Source organism: Anomaloglossus baeobatrachus, chromosome 2 (genome assembly GCF_048569485.1).
Source record: "Anomaloglossus baeobatrachus isolate aAnoBae1 chromosome 2, aAnoBae1.hap1, whole genome shotgun sequence".
Taxonomy (NCBI): Eukaryota; Metazoa; Chordata; class Amphibia; order Anura; family Aromobatidae; genus Anomaloglossus; species Anomaloglossus baeobatrachus.
The window spans coordinates 521,898,567-521,917,745 of NC_134354.1; the positions used below are offsets into that span (position 1 = coordinate 521,898,567).

The following is a 19,179-nucleotide window of genomic DNA, read 5'->3' on the forward strand; positions in this document are numbered from 1 at the left end:
ACCCAGCAAAAGTGCCGCCCCTATGACTGAAAAGTAAGGTATTTTCTGCATTCACCTAAGCATAGAAAGTCTTAAAAGATAAATATTTAGAATTAAAAAAAAAAGATAGTTATGTACATTGTATCATTTAAAAACATATTGGGTGCAGTTTAATATAGAAAAATAACATGACAGATTGATTTGAAGTGCACATCTGAAGCCGAGGCTGCTTGTGTAAACTGGCTATTAAACAACCGCTTGCTGAAAAATGTTGCCAACCAGCAGACCATTAACACTGCACATTATTCCATAAAACGCACTCTTACATTTACAGACAAGTAGCCAAGTAAGTGAAACATCACTGGATTCAGGGTCTCTGCCTCTACATTATGCTGCCCCAGATCAGTTGGCAAAAACCTGCTGAAAGATTCTCTTTAAGGTGTGACTATTATGTTTCATGTATGGATATCATTACTATTTACCAACCAACCCCGAGAGGAACAAACAGAAATATTAGGGACAATTTGATGTCATAAAGTGCAAACTATTCACCAAGATCCAGTTACGTTTTTGTTGCTAGGAGTATAGGCATTTTTGTAGATGATCACAGAGAACCAGGAATTCTTCAGAAGTTATAGTTATGGCCGGTTTTATCTCCCAAGATGTAGAGTGAAATAGTAAATACTCGTGGGGAGAATCGTATCTGATCACGTGAAGATCCTTGTTGGTGAGGTGGGGTGTGTAATGTAAATAATGTATAAAATATAAAGAACTGTCAAATCTGATGTGTGTGGGACTGTAAGCACTAATAAAATTCAATATATTTATCACATCTGGTGAACGCCAAAACAAAAAAAGAAATGAAATGGCAGAATTGCTCACCACTTCCCTAAACCTGGTATTAATAGATAAGAAAGTTGTATGGATCGAAAATTTTTAATGACGAAAGCCACAGCTTAGTACCACACAAAAAAAAACCCTATATACGGCTATTGGCTGGAAAATAAGATGTTCAGAGCTCTTGGAGTGCATGGAGGTCAGTGATAATCTTGGCACCCAAGTGTCTCCAGAACCCTGCAGCCGCCCCGAAGTGCAAAACTATGGGCAAAATGTAGACTCTAGGATGCAGCCATGGTATTGCCATTTAGCCCTGCTGTCAGCAGTTACAAATACATTTTTACTGCTTCTGCACTATTAACAATACAATGACCTCTAAATCATATACAACCTGTAGTAATAAATAGTATAAGACCTCTATTATCTGCACAGCACACACAGCTAACACACTGCAGCAGACTCTGCACACACAGCTGACACACAGCAGAAGACTATGCACACACACTGCAGCAGCCTCTGCACACACAGCTGACACAGCAGCAGACTCTGCACACACAGCTGACACACTGCAGCAGACTCTGCACACACAGCCGACACGCTGCAGCAGACTCTGCATACACACTGCAGCAGCCTCTGCGCACACAGCTGACACACTGCAGCAGACTCTGCACACACAGCCGACACGCTGCAGCAGGCTCTGCACACACAGCTGACACACAGCAGAAGACTATGCACACACACTGCAGAAGCCTCTGCACACACAGCTGACACACTGCAGCAGACTCTGCACACACAGCTGACACACTGCAGCAGACTCTGCACACACAGCTGACACACTGCAGCAGACTCTGCACACACAGCTGACACACTGCAGCAGGCTCTGCACACACAGCTGACACACAGCAGCAGACTATGCACACACACTGCAGCAGCCTCTGCGCACACAGCTGACACACTGCAGCAGACTCTGCACACACAGCTGACACACAGCAGCAGACTCTGCACACACAGCTGACACACAGCAGCAGACTCTGCACACACAGCTGACACACAGCAGCAGACTCTGCACACACAGCTGACACACTGCAGCAGACTCTGCACACACAGCTGACACACTGCAGCAGACTCTGCACACACAGCTGACACACTGCAGCAGACTCTGCACACACAGCTGACACACTGCAGCAGACTCTGCACACACAGCTGACACACAGCAGCAGACTCGGTGCACAGCTGACACACAGCAGCAGACTATGCACACACAGCTGACACACAGCAGCAGACTCGGTGCACAGCTGACACACAGCAGCAGACTATGCACACACAGCTGACACACTGCAGCAGACTCTGCACACACAGCTGACACACAGCAGCAGACTCTGCACACACAGCTGACACACTGCAGCAGACTCTGCACACACAGCTGACACACTGCAGCAGACTCTGCACACACAGCTGACACACAGCAGCAGACTCGGTGCACAGCTGACACACAGCAGCAGACTATGCACACACAGCTGACACACTGCAGCAGACTATGCACACACAGCTGATACACTGCAGCAGACTCTGCACACACAGCTGACACACTGCAGCAGACTATGCACACACAGCTGACACACAGCAGCAGACTCGGTGCACAGCTGACACACAGCAGCAGGCTCTGCACACACAGCTGACACACTGCAGCAGACTCTGCGCACACAGCCGACACGCTGCAGCAGGCTCTGCACACACAGCCGACACTCTGCAGCAGGCTCTGCACACACACACACTGCAACAGGTTCTGCACACACAGCTGACACACTGCAGCAGGCTCTGCACACACAGCTGACACACTGCAGCAGACTCTGCACACACAGCTGGCACACTGCAGCAGACTGCGCACACAGCTGACACGCTGCAGCAGACCGCTGCAGCAGACTCTGCGCACACAGCTAACACGCTGCAGCAGACTCTGCGCACACAGCTGACACGCTGCAGCAGACTCTGCACACACAGCCGACACGCTGCAGCAGACTCTGCACACACAGCCGACACGCTGCAGCAGACTCTGCACACACAGCCGACACGCTGCAGCAGACTCTGCACACACAGCCGACACGCTGCAGCAGACTCTGCACACACAGCCGACACGCTGCAGCAGACTCTGCGCACACAGCTGACACGCTGCAGCAGACTCTGCACACACAGCTGACACACTGCAGCAGACTCTGCACACACAGCTGACACACTGCAGCAGACTCTGCACACACAGCTGACACACTGCAGCAGACTCTGCACACACAGCTGACACACTGCAGCAGACTCTGCACACACAGCTGACACACTGCAGCAGACTATGCACACACAGCTGACACACTGCAGCAGACTATGCACACACAGCTGACACACAGCAGCAGACTCTGCGCACACAGCAGCAGACTCTGCGCACACAGCTGACACACTGCAGCAGACTATGCACACACAGCTGACACACTGCAGCAGACTCGGCGCACAGCTGACACACAGCAGCAGGCTCTGCACACACAGCTGACACGCTGCAGCAGACTCTGCGCACACAGCTGACACGCTGCAGCAGGCTCTGCACACACAGCCGACACTCTGCAGCAGGCTCTGCACACACACACACTGCAGCAGGTTCTGCACACACAGCTGACACACTGCAGCAGGCTCTGCACACACAGCTGACACACTGCAGCAGACTCTGCACACACAGCTGACGCACTGCAGCAGACTCTGCACACATAGCTGACACACTGCAGCAGACTCTGCACACACAGCTGGCACACTGCAGCAGACTCTGCACACACAGCTGGCACACTGCAGCAGACTCTAAACACACAGCTGGCACACTGCAGCAGACTCTGCACACACAGCTGGCACACTGCAGCAGACTCTGCACACACAGCTGGCACACTGCAGCAGACTCTGCACACACAGCTGGCACACTGCAGCAGACTCTGCACACACAGCTGGCACACTGCAGCAGACTCTGCACACACAGCTGGCACACTGCAGCAGACTCTGCACACACAGCTGGCACACTGCAGCAGACTCTGCACACACAGCTGGCACACTGCAGCAGACTCTGCACACACAGCTGGCACACTGCAGCAGACTCTGCGCACACAGCTGGCACGCTGCAGCAGACTCTGCGCACACAGCTGACACGCTGCAGCAGACTCTGCGCACACAGCTGACACACTGCAGCAGGCTCTGCACACACAGCTGACACACTGCAGCAGGCTCTGCACACACAGCTGACACACTGCAGCAGACTCTGCACACACAGCCGACACGCTGCAGCAGACTCTGCACACACAGCTGACACACAGCTGGCACACTGCAGCAGACTCTGCACACACAGCTGACACACTGCAGCAGGCTCTGCACACACAGCTGGCACACTGCAGCAGGCTCTGCACACACAGCTGGCACACTGCAGCAGACTCTGCGCACACAGCTGGCACGCTGCAGCAGACTCTGCGCACACAGCTGACACACTGCAGCAGACTCTGCGCACACAGCTGACACACTGCAGCAGGCTCTGCACACACAGCTGACACACTGCAGCAGGCTCTGCACACACAGCTGACACACTGCAGCAGACTCTGCGCACACAGCTGACACACTGCAGCAGACTCTGCGCACACAGCTGACACACAGCTGGCACGCTGCAGCAGACTCTGCGCACACAGCTGACACACTGCAGCAGGCTCTGCACACACAGCTGGCACACTGCAGCAGACTCTGCACACACAGCTGACACACTGCAGCAGGCTCTGCACACACAGCTGGCACACTGCAGCAGACTCTGCACACACAGCTGGCACACTGCAGCAGACTCTGCACACACAGCTGGCACACTGCAGCAGACTCTGCACACACAGCTGGCACACTGCAGCAGACTCTGCACACACAGCTGGCACACTGCAGCAGACTCTGCACACACAGCTGGCACACTGCAGCAGGCTCTGCACACACAGCCGACACACTGCAGCAGACTCTGCACACACAGCCGACACGCTGCAGCAGACTCTGCGCACACAGCTGGCACACTGCAGCAGACTCTGCACACACAGCTGGCACACTGCAGCAGACTCTGCACACACAGCTGGCACACTGCAGCAGACTCTGCACACACAGCTGGCACACTGCAGCAGACTCTGCACACACAGCTGGCACACTGCAGCAGGCTCTGCACACACAGCTGACACACTGCAGCAGACTCTGCGCACACAGCTGACACACTGCAGCAGACTCTGCGCACACAGCTGACACACTGCAGCAGGCTCTGCGCACACAGCTGACACACTGCAGCAGACTCTGCGCACACAGCTGACACACTGCAGCAGGCTCTGCACACACAGCTGACACACTGCAGCAGACTCTGCACACACAGCTGGCACACTGCAGCAGACTGCACACACAGCTGGCACACTGCAGCAGACTCTGCACACACAGCTGACACACTGCAGCAGGCTCTGCGCACACAGCTGGCACACTGCAGCAGGCTCTGCGCACACAGCTGACACACTGCAGCAGGCTCTGCACACACAGCTGACACACTGCAGCAGGCTCTGCACACACAGCTGACACACTGCAGCAGGCTCTGCACACACAGCTGACACACTGCAGCAGGCTCTGCACACACAGCTGACACACTGCAGCAGGCTCTGCACACACAGCTGGCACACTGCAGCAGGCTCTGCACACACAGCTGACACACTGCAGCAGGCTCTGCACACACAGCTGGCACACTGCAGCAGGCTCTGCACACACAGCTGACACACTGCAGCAGGCTCTGCACACACAGCTGGCACACTGCAGCAGGTTCAGGCCCTTTGTGGGCTTTCCTGCCCTACATCCCTCACTCTGTCTCTTCCAATCCATACTATTCCACTGCCAGCGCTAAACATGGAGGCGCAGTCACCTGACACAGAGAGCGTCGCACTACATGACGTCATCGCGCGGTTGCCTAGAGAAGAAAGTAACGATAGCTGATGCGCTGGAGAAGCGGGGACTGCGGCGTCCTGACCGTGCTCGGTGAGTCTCAGTTTACGGCTGCAGTGTATATCTTCCTGTTACCGGGGAGGGCCGTGTATATCCCGCTCGGGCTCTTCGTATAAAGCTGGCTGTAGATCGGACTTATACAATGAGACGGATTCCTGGTGTCTCTCCCCATCGTACATAAGTGCAGTAGTAAAGGGAACGTACATCACCAGCCTCCTGTCATTCTGAATTGTACAGGGCTGCAGATTACGTTGGCGCTATATAACTACAAACTATTGTTATTATTCTCTAATGAAGGCGATCTAGTGTGTGCAGGGCGATCAGTCACTTTATGTCACCTAGGAACATGCAGATGACCAGACGTGATCAGCCATCACCAAAGTACGAGGAGCCCCCCACTAATACATGGGACCGGTCCCCAGGCAGTGTGTATGGGGCACGGGCTGTACCATCTCCCATCCCCCAGATCTGCGGTATTTCAGGGTAGAACATACTTTATAAGCCCCCGGGACCGAGCCGCTCTGAAGGCTGTGCTTGGGATAGGCCGTCAATAAGAAGCAGAGGCCACCACCTTTACATGTCTCTGTCAGAGATGGACAGCGGCTTTTACAATATAGCAGCAGAGATCGGCTCAGATTAAATAAAATCTGTCACCAGGATTTTGCCACCTAATCTGAGAGCAGCATAATGTAGGGGCAGAGATCCTGATTCCAGCGATGTGTCACTTACTGGGCTGCTTAGTTAGATTTGATAAAATCACTAATTAATCAGCAGTAGATTAGCATTACAGGACTACTTAGCATGCTGCCAGGTAGTCCAGTATATTCATGAGCTCTGTATAAGGCCCCCTTCACACGTCCGTGAAAAACACGCACGTGTGTTACGGGCCATTTTTCGGGTCCGTGTCCCGTTTTTGTGTCCGTTTTTATGGTCCGTGTGGCATCTGTGTGAATTGCGTATGCTAGCCGTGTTTGTGTGTAGAACGTCCGTGTGTGCGTGTGGAATGTTTGTGTATGTGTACGTGGAATGTCCGTGTGGAATGTCCGTGTGGAATGTCCGTGTGTGTGATGCACAATGTCGTTTATAAATGTCGGCTGACAGCAGACAGAGTTGCGCGATGAGAATGAACTCGGGTGAACTTCACCCGACTTCATCCTCATACCGCGGCTCTGTCTGTGTCGAGTACTGATTAGCGGTCACCTGTGAAGGATTCACCTGTGACCGCTAATCCCCCGAGTGACTGAAGTGTCCCCCCCCTTTCCTCTCTCATACTCACCGATCCCCGGCGCGGCGCTGCACGGCATTCACACTGCTGCGGCGGCTTTTACTATTTTGAAAAAGCCGGCCGCTCATTAAACAATCTCGTATTCCCTGCTTTCCCCACCCACCGGTGCCTATGATTGGTTGCAGTGAGACACGCCCCCACGCTGAGTGACAGGTGTCTCACTGCACCCAATCACAGCAGCCGGTGGGCGTGTCTATACTGTGCAGTAAAATAAATAAATAATTAAAAAAAACGGTGTGCGGTCCCCCCCAATTTCAATACCAGCCAGATAAAGCCATACGGCTGAAGGCTGGTATTCTCAGGATGGGGAGCTCCACGTTATGGGGAGCCCCCCAGCCTAACAATATCAGTCAGCAGCCGCCCAGAATTGCCGCATACATTAGATGCGACAGTTCTGGGACAGTACCCGGCTCTTCCCGATTTGCCCTGGTGCGTTGGCAAATCGGGGTAATAAGGAGTTAATGGCAGCCCATAGCTGCCACTAAATCCTAGATTAATCATGTCAGGCGTCTCCCCGAGATTCCTTTCATGATTAATCTGTAAGTGACAGTAAATAAACACACACACACCCGAAAAAATCCTTTATTAGAAATAAAAAACACAAACATATACCCTGGTTCAACAATTTAATCAGCCCGAAAAAGCCCTCCATGTCCGGCGTAATCCAGGATGGTCCAGCGTCGCTTCCAGCTCTGCTGCATTGAGGTGACAGGAGCTGCAGAAGACACCGCCGCTCCTGACAGCTCCACGCGGCTAATGAAGGGAATAGCGCGATCAGCTGAGCTGTCACTGAGGTTACCCGCTGTCAACGCTGGATCCAGTGACAGCGGGTAACCTCAGTGACAGCTCAGCTGATCGCGCGGCTGTCTTCATTTGCCACGTGGAGGTGTCAGGAGCGGCGGTGTCTTCTGCTGCTCCTGTCACCTTCATGCAGCAGAGCTGGAAGCGACGCTGGACCATCCTGGATGACGCCGGACATGGAGGGCTTTTTCGGGCTGATTAAATTGTTGAACCAGGGTATATGTTTGTGTTTTTTATTTCTAATAAAGGATTTTTCTGGTGTGTGTGTTTATTTACAGTAACTTACAGATTAATCATGGAAGGAATCTCGGGGAGACGCCTGACATGATTAATCTAGGACTTATTGTCAGCTATGGGCTGCCATTAACTCCTTATTACCCCGATTTGCCAAAGCACCAGGGCAAATCGGGAAGAGCCGGGTACTGTCCCAGAACTGTCGCATCTAATGTATGCGGCAATTCTAGGCGGCTGCTGACTGATATTGTTGAGCTCCCTATCCTGAGAATACCAGCCTTCAGCCGTATGGCTTTATCTGGCTGGCATTAAAATTGGGGGGGGGGACCGCACGCCGTTTTTTTAAATTATTTATTTATTTATTTTACTGCACAGTATAGACCCGCCCACCGGCTGCTGTGATTGGGTGCAGTGAGACACCTGTCACTCAGCGTGGGGGCGTGTCTCACTGCAACCAATCATAGGCGCCTGTGGGCGGGGAAAGCAGAGAATACGATATTGTTTAATGACGGGCCGGCTTTTTCAAAATAGTAAAAGCCGCCGGAGCAGTGTGAATGCCGTGCAGCGCCGCGCCGGGGATCGGTGAGTATGAGAGAGGGGGGGGAACTGACCGACAGACTGTGAGAGAGGGACAGACAGACAGAGAGACCGACCGACGGACTCAGGGAGATTGCCGACATACACAGAAATAGAAAGAATAGCCGACATCACTAGAAATAAAAACACCAAACGGACACGGACTATAGGTAGATGCATACATGTTTACTAACGTGTGTGCACATACCCATAGACTTTCATTGTGTCCACGTGTGCGTGCTCCGTGCAGATAACGGACATGCATCCGTGCCAAACGCAAACACATACGGATCACGGACACGCACACACGGACATAATGAAATAACGGACGTGTGACCACAATCATAGATTAACATTGGTGCACGTTTGGCCGTGTCTCCGGTATATACGGAAACGGAACAAACACGCACGTGTATCACGGACGTGTGAAGGGGGCCTAAAGCTGATTTCAGACGTCCGTGTTTAATCAGGTACAAGCCACACAAATGGTTATGTTCATGCGTATGTTGTATGTGTGACAGGTACCGGAGAAAACGTGTGTCTCAAATAAAAATATTTTCTATATTTACCTGTATCCAGTGCTGTTTTCTTCGGCTCTGCTGTCTCCGGCTTCTGACCGCCGCTCATTATATTCATTGATTATTCACCGCACTGAGGACCTGGAAGCCGGAGCATCGCGGGGACAGCATCACTAGTGACAGGTGAGTATCCAGCAAGCAGTGTGTGTGCAGGGACGTCCAGGAGGTCATAGGAGTTCCCAATGAACTTTGATGACATCCTGATAAAACACCTGCTCTACAACGGATGTCAGGATGGTAACTTCACGGGTTCATCAGAGTTCATTGGGAACTATAATGACCTCCTGGATGTCACTGCACACACTGCTTGTTGAATACTCACTTGTCACCGGCAATGGCAATGCTGTTCTCCAGGATGCTGTCCCTGGCGCTGTCCCTTCCGGCTTCTAGGTCCTCACTATATATATATATATATATATATATATATATATATATATATAATATATATATATAAAATATACACACACACACACACTGCTGGATAGTCACCTGTCCCCAGCGCTGCTCCGGCTTCCAGCTCCTCAGTGCAGTGAATGATCAATGAATATAATGAGCGGGGGTCAGGAGCCGGAGACAGCATCGCTGGATACAGGTGAAAATAAAAAATATTTTTATTCAAAAGACCCGTGTTTTCTCCGGTACGTGTCAGATTGATGTCACACGGATCACATCTGTGTGTGATCCGTGTGACACCCGTGCTGCCAGAGAAATTACCGACATGTCTCAGTGTGCGTGTGGGGCCACGAGGAGCCACACGGTGCGTGTGTGAAAACATGACCGTGTGAGTAACACCATAGAATAACATGGGTACGTGTGGCATCCGTGCTGCTAACGGATGTCACACGGACCTGAAACACTGACATCTGAAACCGGCCTAACTGCTAGATCTTCAGCAGAGGAAACATTGATTTTATCAAATTGACAGCAAACAGCTCAGTAAGTGACACATCGCTGGAATCAGGGTCTCTGTCTCTACATTATGCAGCTCTTAGATAGGGGAGCAAAATCCTGGTGACAGTCCGTTTAATACTGGGATATGTAGTTCCTGGCTGTACAACACAGCCTGCGTTTGCTGGGCATGATGCCAGCTCCTGGGCCTGCTCCGTACTCTAGCACCCGGTGTGTGACATACAGTTAGGGCCAGAAAAATTTGGACAGTGACACAAGTTTTGTTATTTTAGCTGTTTACAAAAACATGTTCAGAAATACAATTATATATATAATATGGGCTGAAAGTGCACACTCCCAGCTGCAATATGAGAGTTTTCACATCCAAATCAGAGAAAGGGTTTAGGAATCATAGCTCTGTAATGCATAGCGTCCTCTTTTCAAGGGACCAAAAGTAATTGGACAAGGGACTCTAAAGGCTACTTTACACACTGCGATATCGGTCCCGATATCGCTAGTGTGGGTACCCGCCCCCATCTGTTGCGCGACACGTGCATATCGCTGCCCGTGCCGCACAACATCGCCCAGAGCCGTCACACATACTTACCTGTCCGGCGACGTCGCTGTGACCGGCGAACCGCCTCCTTTCTAAGGGGGCGGTCCGTGCGGCGTCACAGCGACGTCACTGAAACGTCACTGAACCGCCGCCCAATAGCAGCGGAGGGGCAAAGATGAGCGGGACGTAACATCCCGCCCACCTCCTTCCTTCTGCATAGCAACCGGGAGGCAGGTAAGGGGAGCTTCCTCGTTCCTGCGGCGTCACACGCAGCGATGTGTGCTGCCGCAGGAACGAGGAACAACTTCGTTACTGCTGCAGTAACGATTTTTAAGAATGGACCCCCATGTCGCCGATTAGCGATTTTGCACGTTTTTGCAACGATGCAAAATCGTTTATCGGTGTCACACGCAACGGCATCGCTAATGCGGCCGGATGTGCGTCACAAATTCCGTGACCCCAACGACTCCGCATTAGCGATGTCGCAGCGTGTAAAGCACCCTTAAGGGCTGCAATTAACTCTGAAGGCGTCTCCCTCGTTAACCTGTAATCAATGAAGTAGTTAAAAGGTCTGGGGTTGATTACAGGTGTGTGGTTTTGCATTTGGAAGCTGTTGCTGTGACCAGACAACATGCGGTCTAAGGAACTCTCAATTGAGGTGAAGCAGAACATCCTGAGGCTGAAAAAAAAAGAAAAAATCCATCAGAGAGATAGCAGACATGCTTGGAGTAGCAAAATCAACAGTCGGGTACATTCTGAGAAAAAAGGAATTGACTGGTGAGTTTGGGAACTCAAAAAGGCCTGGGCGTCCACGGATGACAACAGTGGTGGATGATCGCCGCATACTTTCTTTGGTGAAGAAGAACCCGTTCACAACATCAACTGAAGTCCAGAACACTCTCAGTGAAGTAGGTGTATCTGTCTCTAAGTCAACAGTAAAGAGAAGACTCCATGAAAGTAAATACAAAGGGTTCACATCTAGATGCAAACCATTCATCAATTCCAAAAATAGACAGGCCAGAGTTAAATTTGCTGAAAAACACCTCATGAAGCCAGCTCAGTTCTGGAAAAGTATTCTATGGACAGATGAGACAAAGATCAATCTGTACCAGAATGATGGGAAGAAAAAAGTTTGGAGAAGAAAGGGAACGGCACATGATCCAAGGCACACCACATCCTCTGTAAAACATGGTGGAGGCAACGTGATGGCATGGGCATGCATGGCTTTCAATGGCACTGGGTCACTTGTGTTTATTGATGACATAACAGCAGACAAGAGTAGCCGGATGAATTCTGAAGTGTACCGGGATATACTTTCAGCCCAGATTCAGCCAAATGCCGCAAAGTTGATCGGACGGCGCTTCATAGTACAGATGGACAATGACCCCAAGCATACAGCCAAAGCTACCCAGGAGTTCATGAGTGCAAAAAAGTGGAACATTCTGCAATGGCCAAGTCAATCACCAGATCTTAACCCAATTGAGCATGCATTTCACTTGCTCAAATCCAGACTTAAGGCGGAAAGACCCACAAACAAGCAAGACCTGAAGGCTGCGGCTGTAAAGGCCTGGCAAAGCATTAAGAAGGAGGAAACCCAGCGTTTGGTGATGTCCATGGGTTCCAGACTTAAGGCAGTGATTGCCTCCAAAGGATTCGCAACAAAATATTGAAAATAAAAATATTTTGTTTGGGTTTGGTTTATTTGTCCAATTACTTTTGACCTCCTAAAATGTGGAGTGTTTGTAAAGAAATGTGTACAATTCCTACAATTTCTATCAGATATTTTTGTTCAAACCTTCAAATTAAACGTTACAATCTGCACTTGAATTCTGTTGTAGAGGTTTCATTTCAAATCCAATGTGGTGGCATGCAGAGCCCAACTCGCGAAAATTGTGTCACTGTCCAAATATTTCTGGACCTAACTGTACATTTATGTCGCGTTGGTAAGGTTTTTGGTTTTTTTTTAAAGATATTTGAGTCGCAAAATGTGACCGGTCTGATTCGATGCGGATGTGCAATAACCGGCTTCATGGTCTTGTGCAGCCCCAGCCTATACCTCATTATAGGTCACTTGTGATCTCTTTACAGCTAATTGACAACATCTCGTGACCGCAGGTACCTGACAGATCACCCATAATCAAGTTCAGACTTGACACCTAATATAAGTCGGACCGCAGATCAGCCCCGTTCCTCCTGTAGAATACTATGATCTACATACCAGTACATTCGTGTATAGCTGATGTCCTGCGATTATAGATCTGCCGCCCAGAGTTGGCTCCGAGTAATGAACAACCCCTTTAACCCTGTGCAGTTCGTGTTCAATTCTCAGCCGCTTAGCATTGTGCTAGCGCAACATCGTAAAGTATCATTTACCAATAACTCTCCCTGAGCGGCGTTGCAGAAATGGGCGCCACTTTGGTCTTTTCTCTTTCTGCATGAACTGCTGGAAACCGTGCTAGGGGACAACTACATAGGTAGCAAGGCTCGAGGGAGCCACAGCATGGGGAAGGGTTAGAGCCTGTCTCATTAGGAGAGCTCCAAGCCATGCCGATCGGAACACATACACCCATGGCCCTCATCTCTAATAGTGCCGAGGCCTGTCATAGCTAGGCTCCTATGGCTGCCATCACTAGGATCAGCTGTCTGTAGGCTAGAGAGCCTCATCCACTGAGCCGCCCGCCACCCTTGCCTATACAAGCATGCACGGACTGACCCACAAGGAAGCAGGTGAATCCCCCAGTGGGCTTCTATACAGGAGTTGCCCTCAAATGCTTCTTATGAGCAATAGTTGGCACAACGCACTTGATTCAACATCTCATAATTAATTTAACAGACTTCCCAGTTTATTACTATTTAGAAGACCAGGTGCATTTGTGCATGAGGGTGATGTGATATTTCCTGGTGAGCCCCCGGAGGCAGTGTTACTGGTTGGCCCATGCCACCTATGTCCGACACTACACAAGTAATAGAACTTCCCACATACACACTATGTAGAGAGTTTATGGAACCTGCTGGTGCAGGGAATCCTCTGTTTGTGTCAGTCATGTCTAGAGATGAAGAAATGGTCTGGTGTCGCTGAGATCTGCTCTCACACATTACATAGTGTCACCAGCTCATTCTTAGGCTAGTTTCACACTTGCGTTGTGCGGCAACCGTTGCAATCCGCCACCTTGAGGAATTACGGTAACCGTTGCAGGAATCCGTTTATTCCTCATAGGCTTCTATTAAGGGCGGATTGCAACCGATGGTCTTGCATTGCATCCGCCCGGCGGCACATCAGATGTTTTGTCGGTTACCGTCGGGCGGAGGAAACGCAGCATGTAGCGTTTTCTGAGCGGCGGAGTCCTTTATTTTTTCACTGCGCATGCTCATCTTCTTTTTTTTTTTTTTCAATCACAGAAACTTTGATTTGTGTCTCGGTGGCCGAACGGTCAGCTAATCGCCCGGCAGCCGGCTTTTGAGAGCGCTCAGGTGATGTCCCGGCAGCCGGGTGATCAGCTGATCGTTCACAATAGTCTGCCGCCGGTAAAACTGTAAAAAAAAAGCAGATTCTGTTGTTTTGCAGGATCCGTCGCATCAGTTGTGCCACTATATGCATAGTCACATGTGTTGCTTGACGCTTGTGACTGATGCGTTGTACAACGGATAACAAGAATAAGAATTCATTGTCGGACTCCGTTGTAAAACGTGAGAGAGAGAACGATCAGCTGATTGTTCACAATAGCCGGCCGCCGGCTTTTGAGAGCGAACAGATGATCTCCCGGCAGCCGGCTAATGAGAGCGAAAGGATTCCACTGCTCAAAAAACGCTACATGCTGCGCTCCTGCCGCCCGCCGGTCAGTCAGGCGGAGGATGCAACGCAGCGTCATCAGTCACATTCCGCCGCTCATACAAGTATATGGGAACAACGGACTCCGCCAAACGGATTCTGTTGTTTACCAGAGCCGCGGATTGTGACTGATACAAGCTGACGGAAATGTGAACCTAGCCTAAGGCAATGGGAGCTATCACTGGTATAAATTACTGTCTTCAAGGTGACTGGCGGTTACTTCCGTTGTTTCAAGTGAAAGGTCTGTGGAGTCGGAACTGAAATGACTGAAGATGGAAGGAGAATGGAGGAAGACGAGCGGGGCCCTGGAGCCGCCTTCCAGGTTTTCATCCTCATGGAGGATTTGCTGGAGAAACTGAAGCTGCTTGATTATGAAGAGGATTTACTGAGGAAGCACAATATGAGGCCAATATCCCGGTAAGTGCGGTGTAGAAATACCAGCCAGTCTTCGTTTTTATGTTAGAGTATTGTTCTTTTATGCCAAAGTTCATCTGTCACTGAAAGATGTTCCTAAATGGTCACTATGCTGGAGAGTCATCAAGGGTTTGATAATACTCTAGAAATCTGCGTTCTCTATCAGCTTATCTTCTGAGCACCACTGAAGGCTGCGCTGAGCAGAAGATTGTTGATAATATGGTCACTAGACTGAACTGCTGTCCAATTACAGACTGTGCCGGGTGCAACGTTTACTACTGATTCCCCTCACTCGGCAGATAAAAGGCTCTCCAGAAATTGAATACAGTACATTTAAATAGTAAACATTATCCAAATACCATTTAGCAATAAGGTATAATGTATTTAGCGCATGCGCAAGAAAAAAGGCTGAGGAGCCAAAAAAGCACAATAGGGTAACACTGTAGTACAATGGGCTATAGATGAGGGGAATGTGCTCACCGGATTTGGTTGTGTAGCACACAACACTTCAAAAGTACGTCAGCTGCTGCAGGACACACGAGGGGTTAAACAGGAGAAAATGGAAATGAAGTGTGACTTCTATCTGTACTGCTGAAATTGGCCGGTGAACGGATGCAGGAGACACAGATGATTCTTCTGGTTTATTTTCTACACGTTTCATGGTTTTCCAACCTCTTCATCGGGAAAAAGGCCAATTTCAGCAGTGCGGATAGAAGTCACACTTCATTTCCATTTTCTCCTTATCTAGCTATTAAAGATTTTTGAAGATGGCCGCCGCTACCTATTTAAGTGTGTAAACCATCCTAGATTTCAGAGGACACGCAGTAGGATGGGTTACATGAAGAACATCTGCAAGAAACATACCATTAAACAAAAAAAGGAGAACAAAGAGTATATGTGCAAGTCATAGAAAAATTATTTATTTTTTATTGGAAAACCACAATTGAAGACAATATTAAAAACAGATAAAACATCACCATAAAGAATTATCTGGAGGATATATTACATTCATAATGACAGAACAGATTCTCCAAGAAAGTTGTCAGATGATACAAAATTCCCAAAATACAGAGGATGAAAAAAATATTGTAAATTGATATTAAAAGGGTATAAAGATGAAAGATTACAAAATAACTCTGGAAATCGCTGCCATAAATCTGAAGAATGATTCCAGAAGAGGGAATGATATCAATTTCTGCACACACCAACTCTCAATATAATGGGGGTTGGACCATAAGTGCAAATGATAGTCCCAGGTAAGGAATTCCATCACAATGACATAGGTGTCATGGTGTAAGATAAACTAGGAAACCACGAGTCAGTGGACAATTGATTACCTTAGGAGAAGGGATGCAGAAAGCGTACCCAGTCTGGAAACCCCCCCCCCTCCCCAGATAACAACCTGGACTTCATCGAGGCTGCTCTTTCAAGATGAAGAGGCACAGGGCCAGTGTAAAATGACTGGAGTTATATACCCCTCTGTTTAATGTGGAGTGGCGTTCAGCTGTTGCAAGGAGGCGGCCAGATGTCGGACGTGAGATCGTCAGGCAACGCCCCGCCGCTATGACAACGAGTGCACGCGCAGTGCCAGGGACGCGTTACCTGGACAACCGCGTGGCGCTTCGCCGCAATTCGTCCCGGGGGAGCGCATGCGCAGCAACATCGCTAGGTCTGTTATTAAGTGGATGTTTTGACTGTCCCCTTTCTCTAAGCCTCCTGCCATATTGTATTGTGCCGCCTCCATGTGCAGCGGAAATATAATGTGTTTTCTAACGTTCTCTTAATAGGTTATATTTCGCAGTACCAACCAATCCCGGGGAGCAGTTCTACATGTTCAGCACTCTTGCCGCGTGGCTTATAAATAAAGCTGGCCGCTATTTAGAACAACCCCAAGAATACGACGATCCAAATGCCGTCATTTCCAAGATTCTTGCAGAGCTGCGTTCATTTGTAAGTTTCAAAGTGTTTTCTTATGGGGTGTAAATCAGCATGCAGAAGTCATCAGGGTATATGTTGTTTTCCTTAGGGTGGTACCGCAGATTTTCCCCCCTCTAAACTGAAGGCAGGCTATGGAGAACAAGTGTGCTATGTCCTCGACTTCTTAGCAGAGACCGCCTTAAAGCATATAGACTTCACATGGAAGAGGTAAGATTGTTTCAAAGCGTTTTTTTCCGATTTCTTAAAACCCGTCTCCTGGCTGCAGTAAGTTTAAAAATACTTACTAGGCTTTACTCACCCTCCCCAGGTCCAGCGCTATCTCTGCACCGCTCAGCCTGTGCAGTGCTGACGTGACATCTGGGGAGGATGAGTATAGCGTGTGTGTGTGTGTATATATATAATATATATATATATATATATCTCACAGTATATATATTTATTATTATTTATTTATTTTTTAAGCATTGCAGATGGGGGTTAAGAGGTTTTCTGAAACCAGAAATCCCCTTTACAATATGGAGCCGCTACTTATTATGGTTTGGAGCCGTTACGTCTTATGTTGTGAAGCAGAACTATCAGTAGTTCCTCATATAGTGCCATATTCTCCTTTTATAAGAAAGAGTGATTCTGGTAGAAGTGCAGGACATCAATAAGTTGTGAAATTATTTACCAGGCTATGTCGCCCTGACAGCCCCTTTGATACATTTCCCATGATCTCTTTAAAGGGGTGGTTCACCCATATTTTTTATTGTCTAGATCGATATTATATTGAGAAACAATGTTTCTCTCAAATACCTTGTGTTGTCAATAGTGCCTGTGAGAGGCGCTATTGCAGACCGCTGCTCCCCGTCCAGTGACGTACCCGTCCAATGCGGCCTCGTCACATCCGTGCAGCTGGCTGCATTCTGAGCCCATCTGCTCCCTGCTCCTCCTCCCTCCTCCCTCACAGCACGTCTCTTGCTTGCAGCGTTCTGCGAGGAGGGAGGAGAGAGGAGGAGCAGGAGACGCGCCGTGCTGTGCTAGGAGGGAGGAGGAGGGAAGGGGGAGCAAATGGGCTGTGACAGCAGTGAAACACCGCTCACAGCTCAGAGTCTGGAAGACTGTAGCCGGCTGCACGGATGTGACGTGGCAGCATTTGACGGGTACGTCACTGGACGGGGAACAGCGGTCTGCAATAGCGCCTCTCACAGGCACTATTGCCAACACAAGGTATTTGAGAGAAACATTGTTTCTCAATATAATATCGATCTAGACAATAAAAAAATATGGGTGAACCACCCCTTTAACAACAGAGCAATGCACATAAAGGCATTGTCATAGGACAGCCCCGCAGACTTTTATCAAGCTTCACAGTGTCACAGGGGAAGTACTATTTTTATCTTCACCCTATAAGTGTTGTGATCAGTATTGATTATGGCATCAAAGTGGTTTAACAGCCAGGATCAGAGTTTTTTCCCATCACGGATATCAGTAGACTGTGGCTGGTGATCGCAGTCTTCTTCCCGTCAGCATTTGTTTGGTGACAGCTACTATTACAGCGTACTTAGGCATGCCTGCCGGGGTAGTAAACGGTAAGATGGAGGTCAAGGAAAATTCTCAACAAATATATAAACCAGTTTTTAAAGAAATTCTGGAAATGTTTTACTTTTGGATCATTTCAGACCAACCTACCCCTCAGAGGAACTGGATGAAGAAGTAGTAGCGGAAGACGACGCAGAGTTGACATTAAATAAGATTGAAGATGAAGTTGTGGTACGTTCTGTGCTATTAGTACTGTTCACATTGTTGCATGTCTCGTTTATGACAATGATTTGTTTTCTTATTGTGTTTTTTTTAGGAAGAGGATTCGGACAATGATGAGGAACAGTTCATAGATTTAAATGTTCTTAAGGCACAAACTAGCAAACTGGTAAGAAGCTTTATTTCACATTAGGGAAGTATGTCATCCATGGTTTGTGGCCTTACATACTTCTTCTGTACTGATGTCTTTCTCTTAGAACATAGGTGGTGAGAAATCTTTAATCACTAAAGTCCTTTTTATTTGATCACTTTGTTAGTGAGTGTAGTTACATTATCACCAGTCGGCATCTCCTTTTGTTTTCAGCCCCGCTCTGGCCGCTGCAGCACCACTAATGGATTTTCAAGCCACCGGATCACTGTGTGTTGCAGAAGTCACTTTTGTCAATATGAGTCTATAGGCTACTGCACTGCATTCTGAATTCCCATAAATTTGCATTGAGAAGATATA

At 48.9% G+C, this 19,179-nt stretch overlaps 2 protein-coding genes across 3 annotated transcripts in view; one reads left to right on the forward strand and one right to left on the reverse strand.

Annotated features, from left to right (window-relative positions):
* HHLA2 (HHLA2 member of B7 family) overlaps nt 1-19,179 on the reverse strand; it is a 176,295-nt gene that overhangs the window by 26,547 nt on the left and 130,569 nt on the right. The gene's annotated exons all lie outside the window — the stretch shown is intronic.
* IFT57 (intraflagellar transport 57) overlaps nt 5,744-19,179 on the forward strand; it is a 66,712-nt gene continuing 53,276 nt past the window's right edge. The window contains exons 1-6 of the mRNA XM_075336573.1: nt 5,744-5,865; nt 14,785-14,996; nt 16,781-16,943; nt 17,020-17,138; nt 18,593-18,683; nt 18,769-18,840. Of these exons, the coding sequence (XP_075192688.1) occupies nt 14,842-14,996; nt 16,781-16,943; nt 17,020-17,138; nt 18,593-18,683; nt 18,769-18,840 (600 nt within the window). The 5' untranslated portion in view covers nt 5,744-5,865; nt 14,785-14,841. The remainder of the gene's footprint in view (nt 5,866-14,784; nt 14,997-16,780; nt 16,944-17,019; nt 17,139-18,592; nt 18,684-18,768; nt 18,841-19,179) is intronic.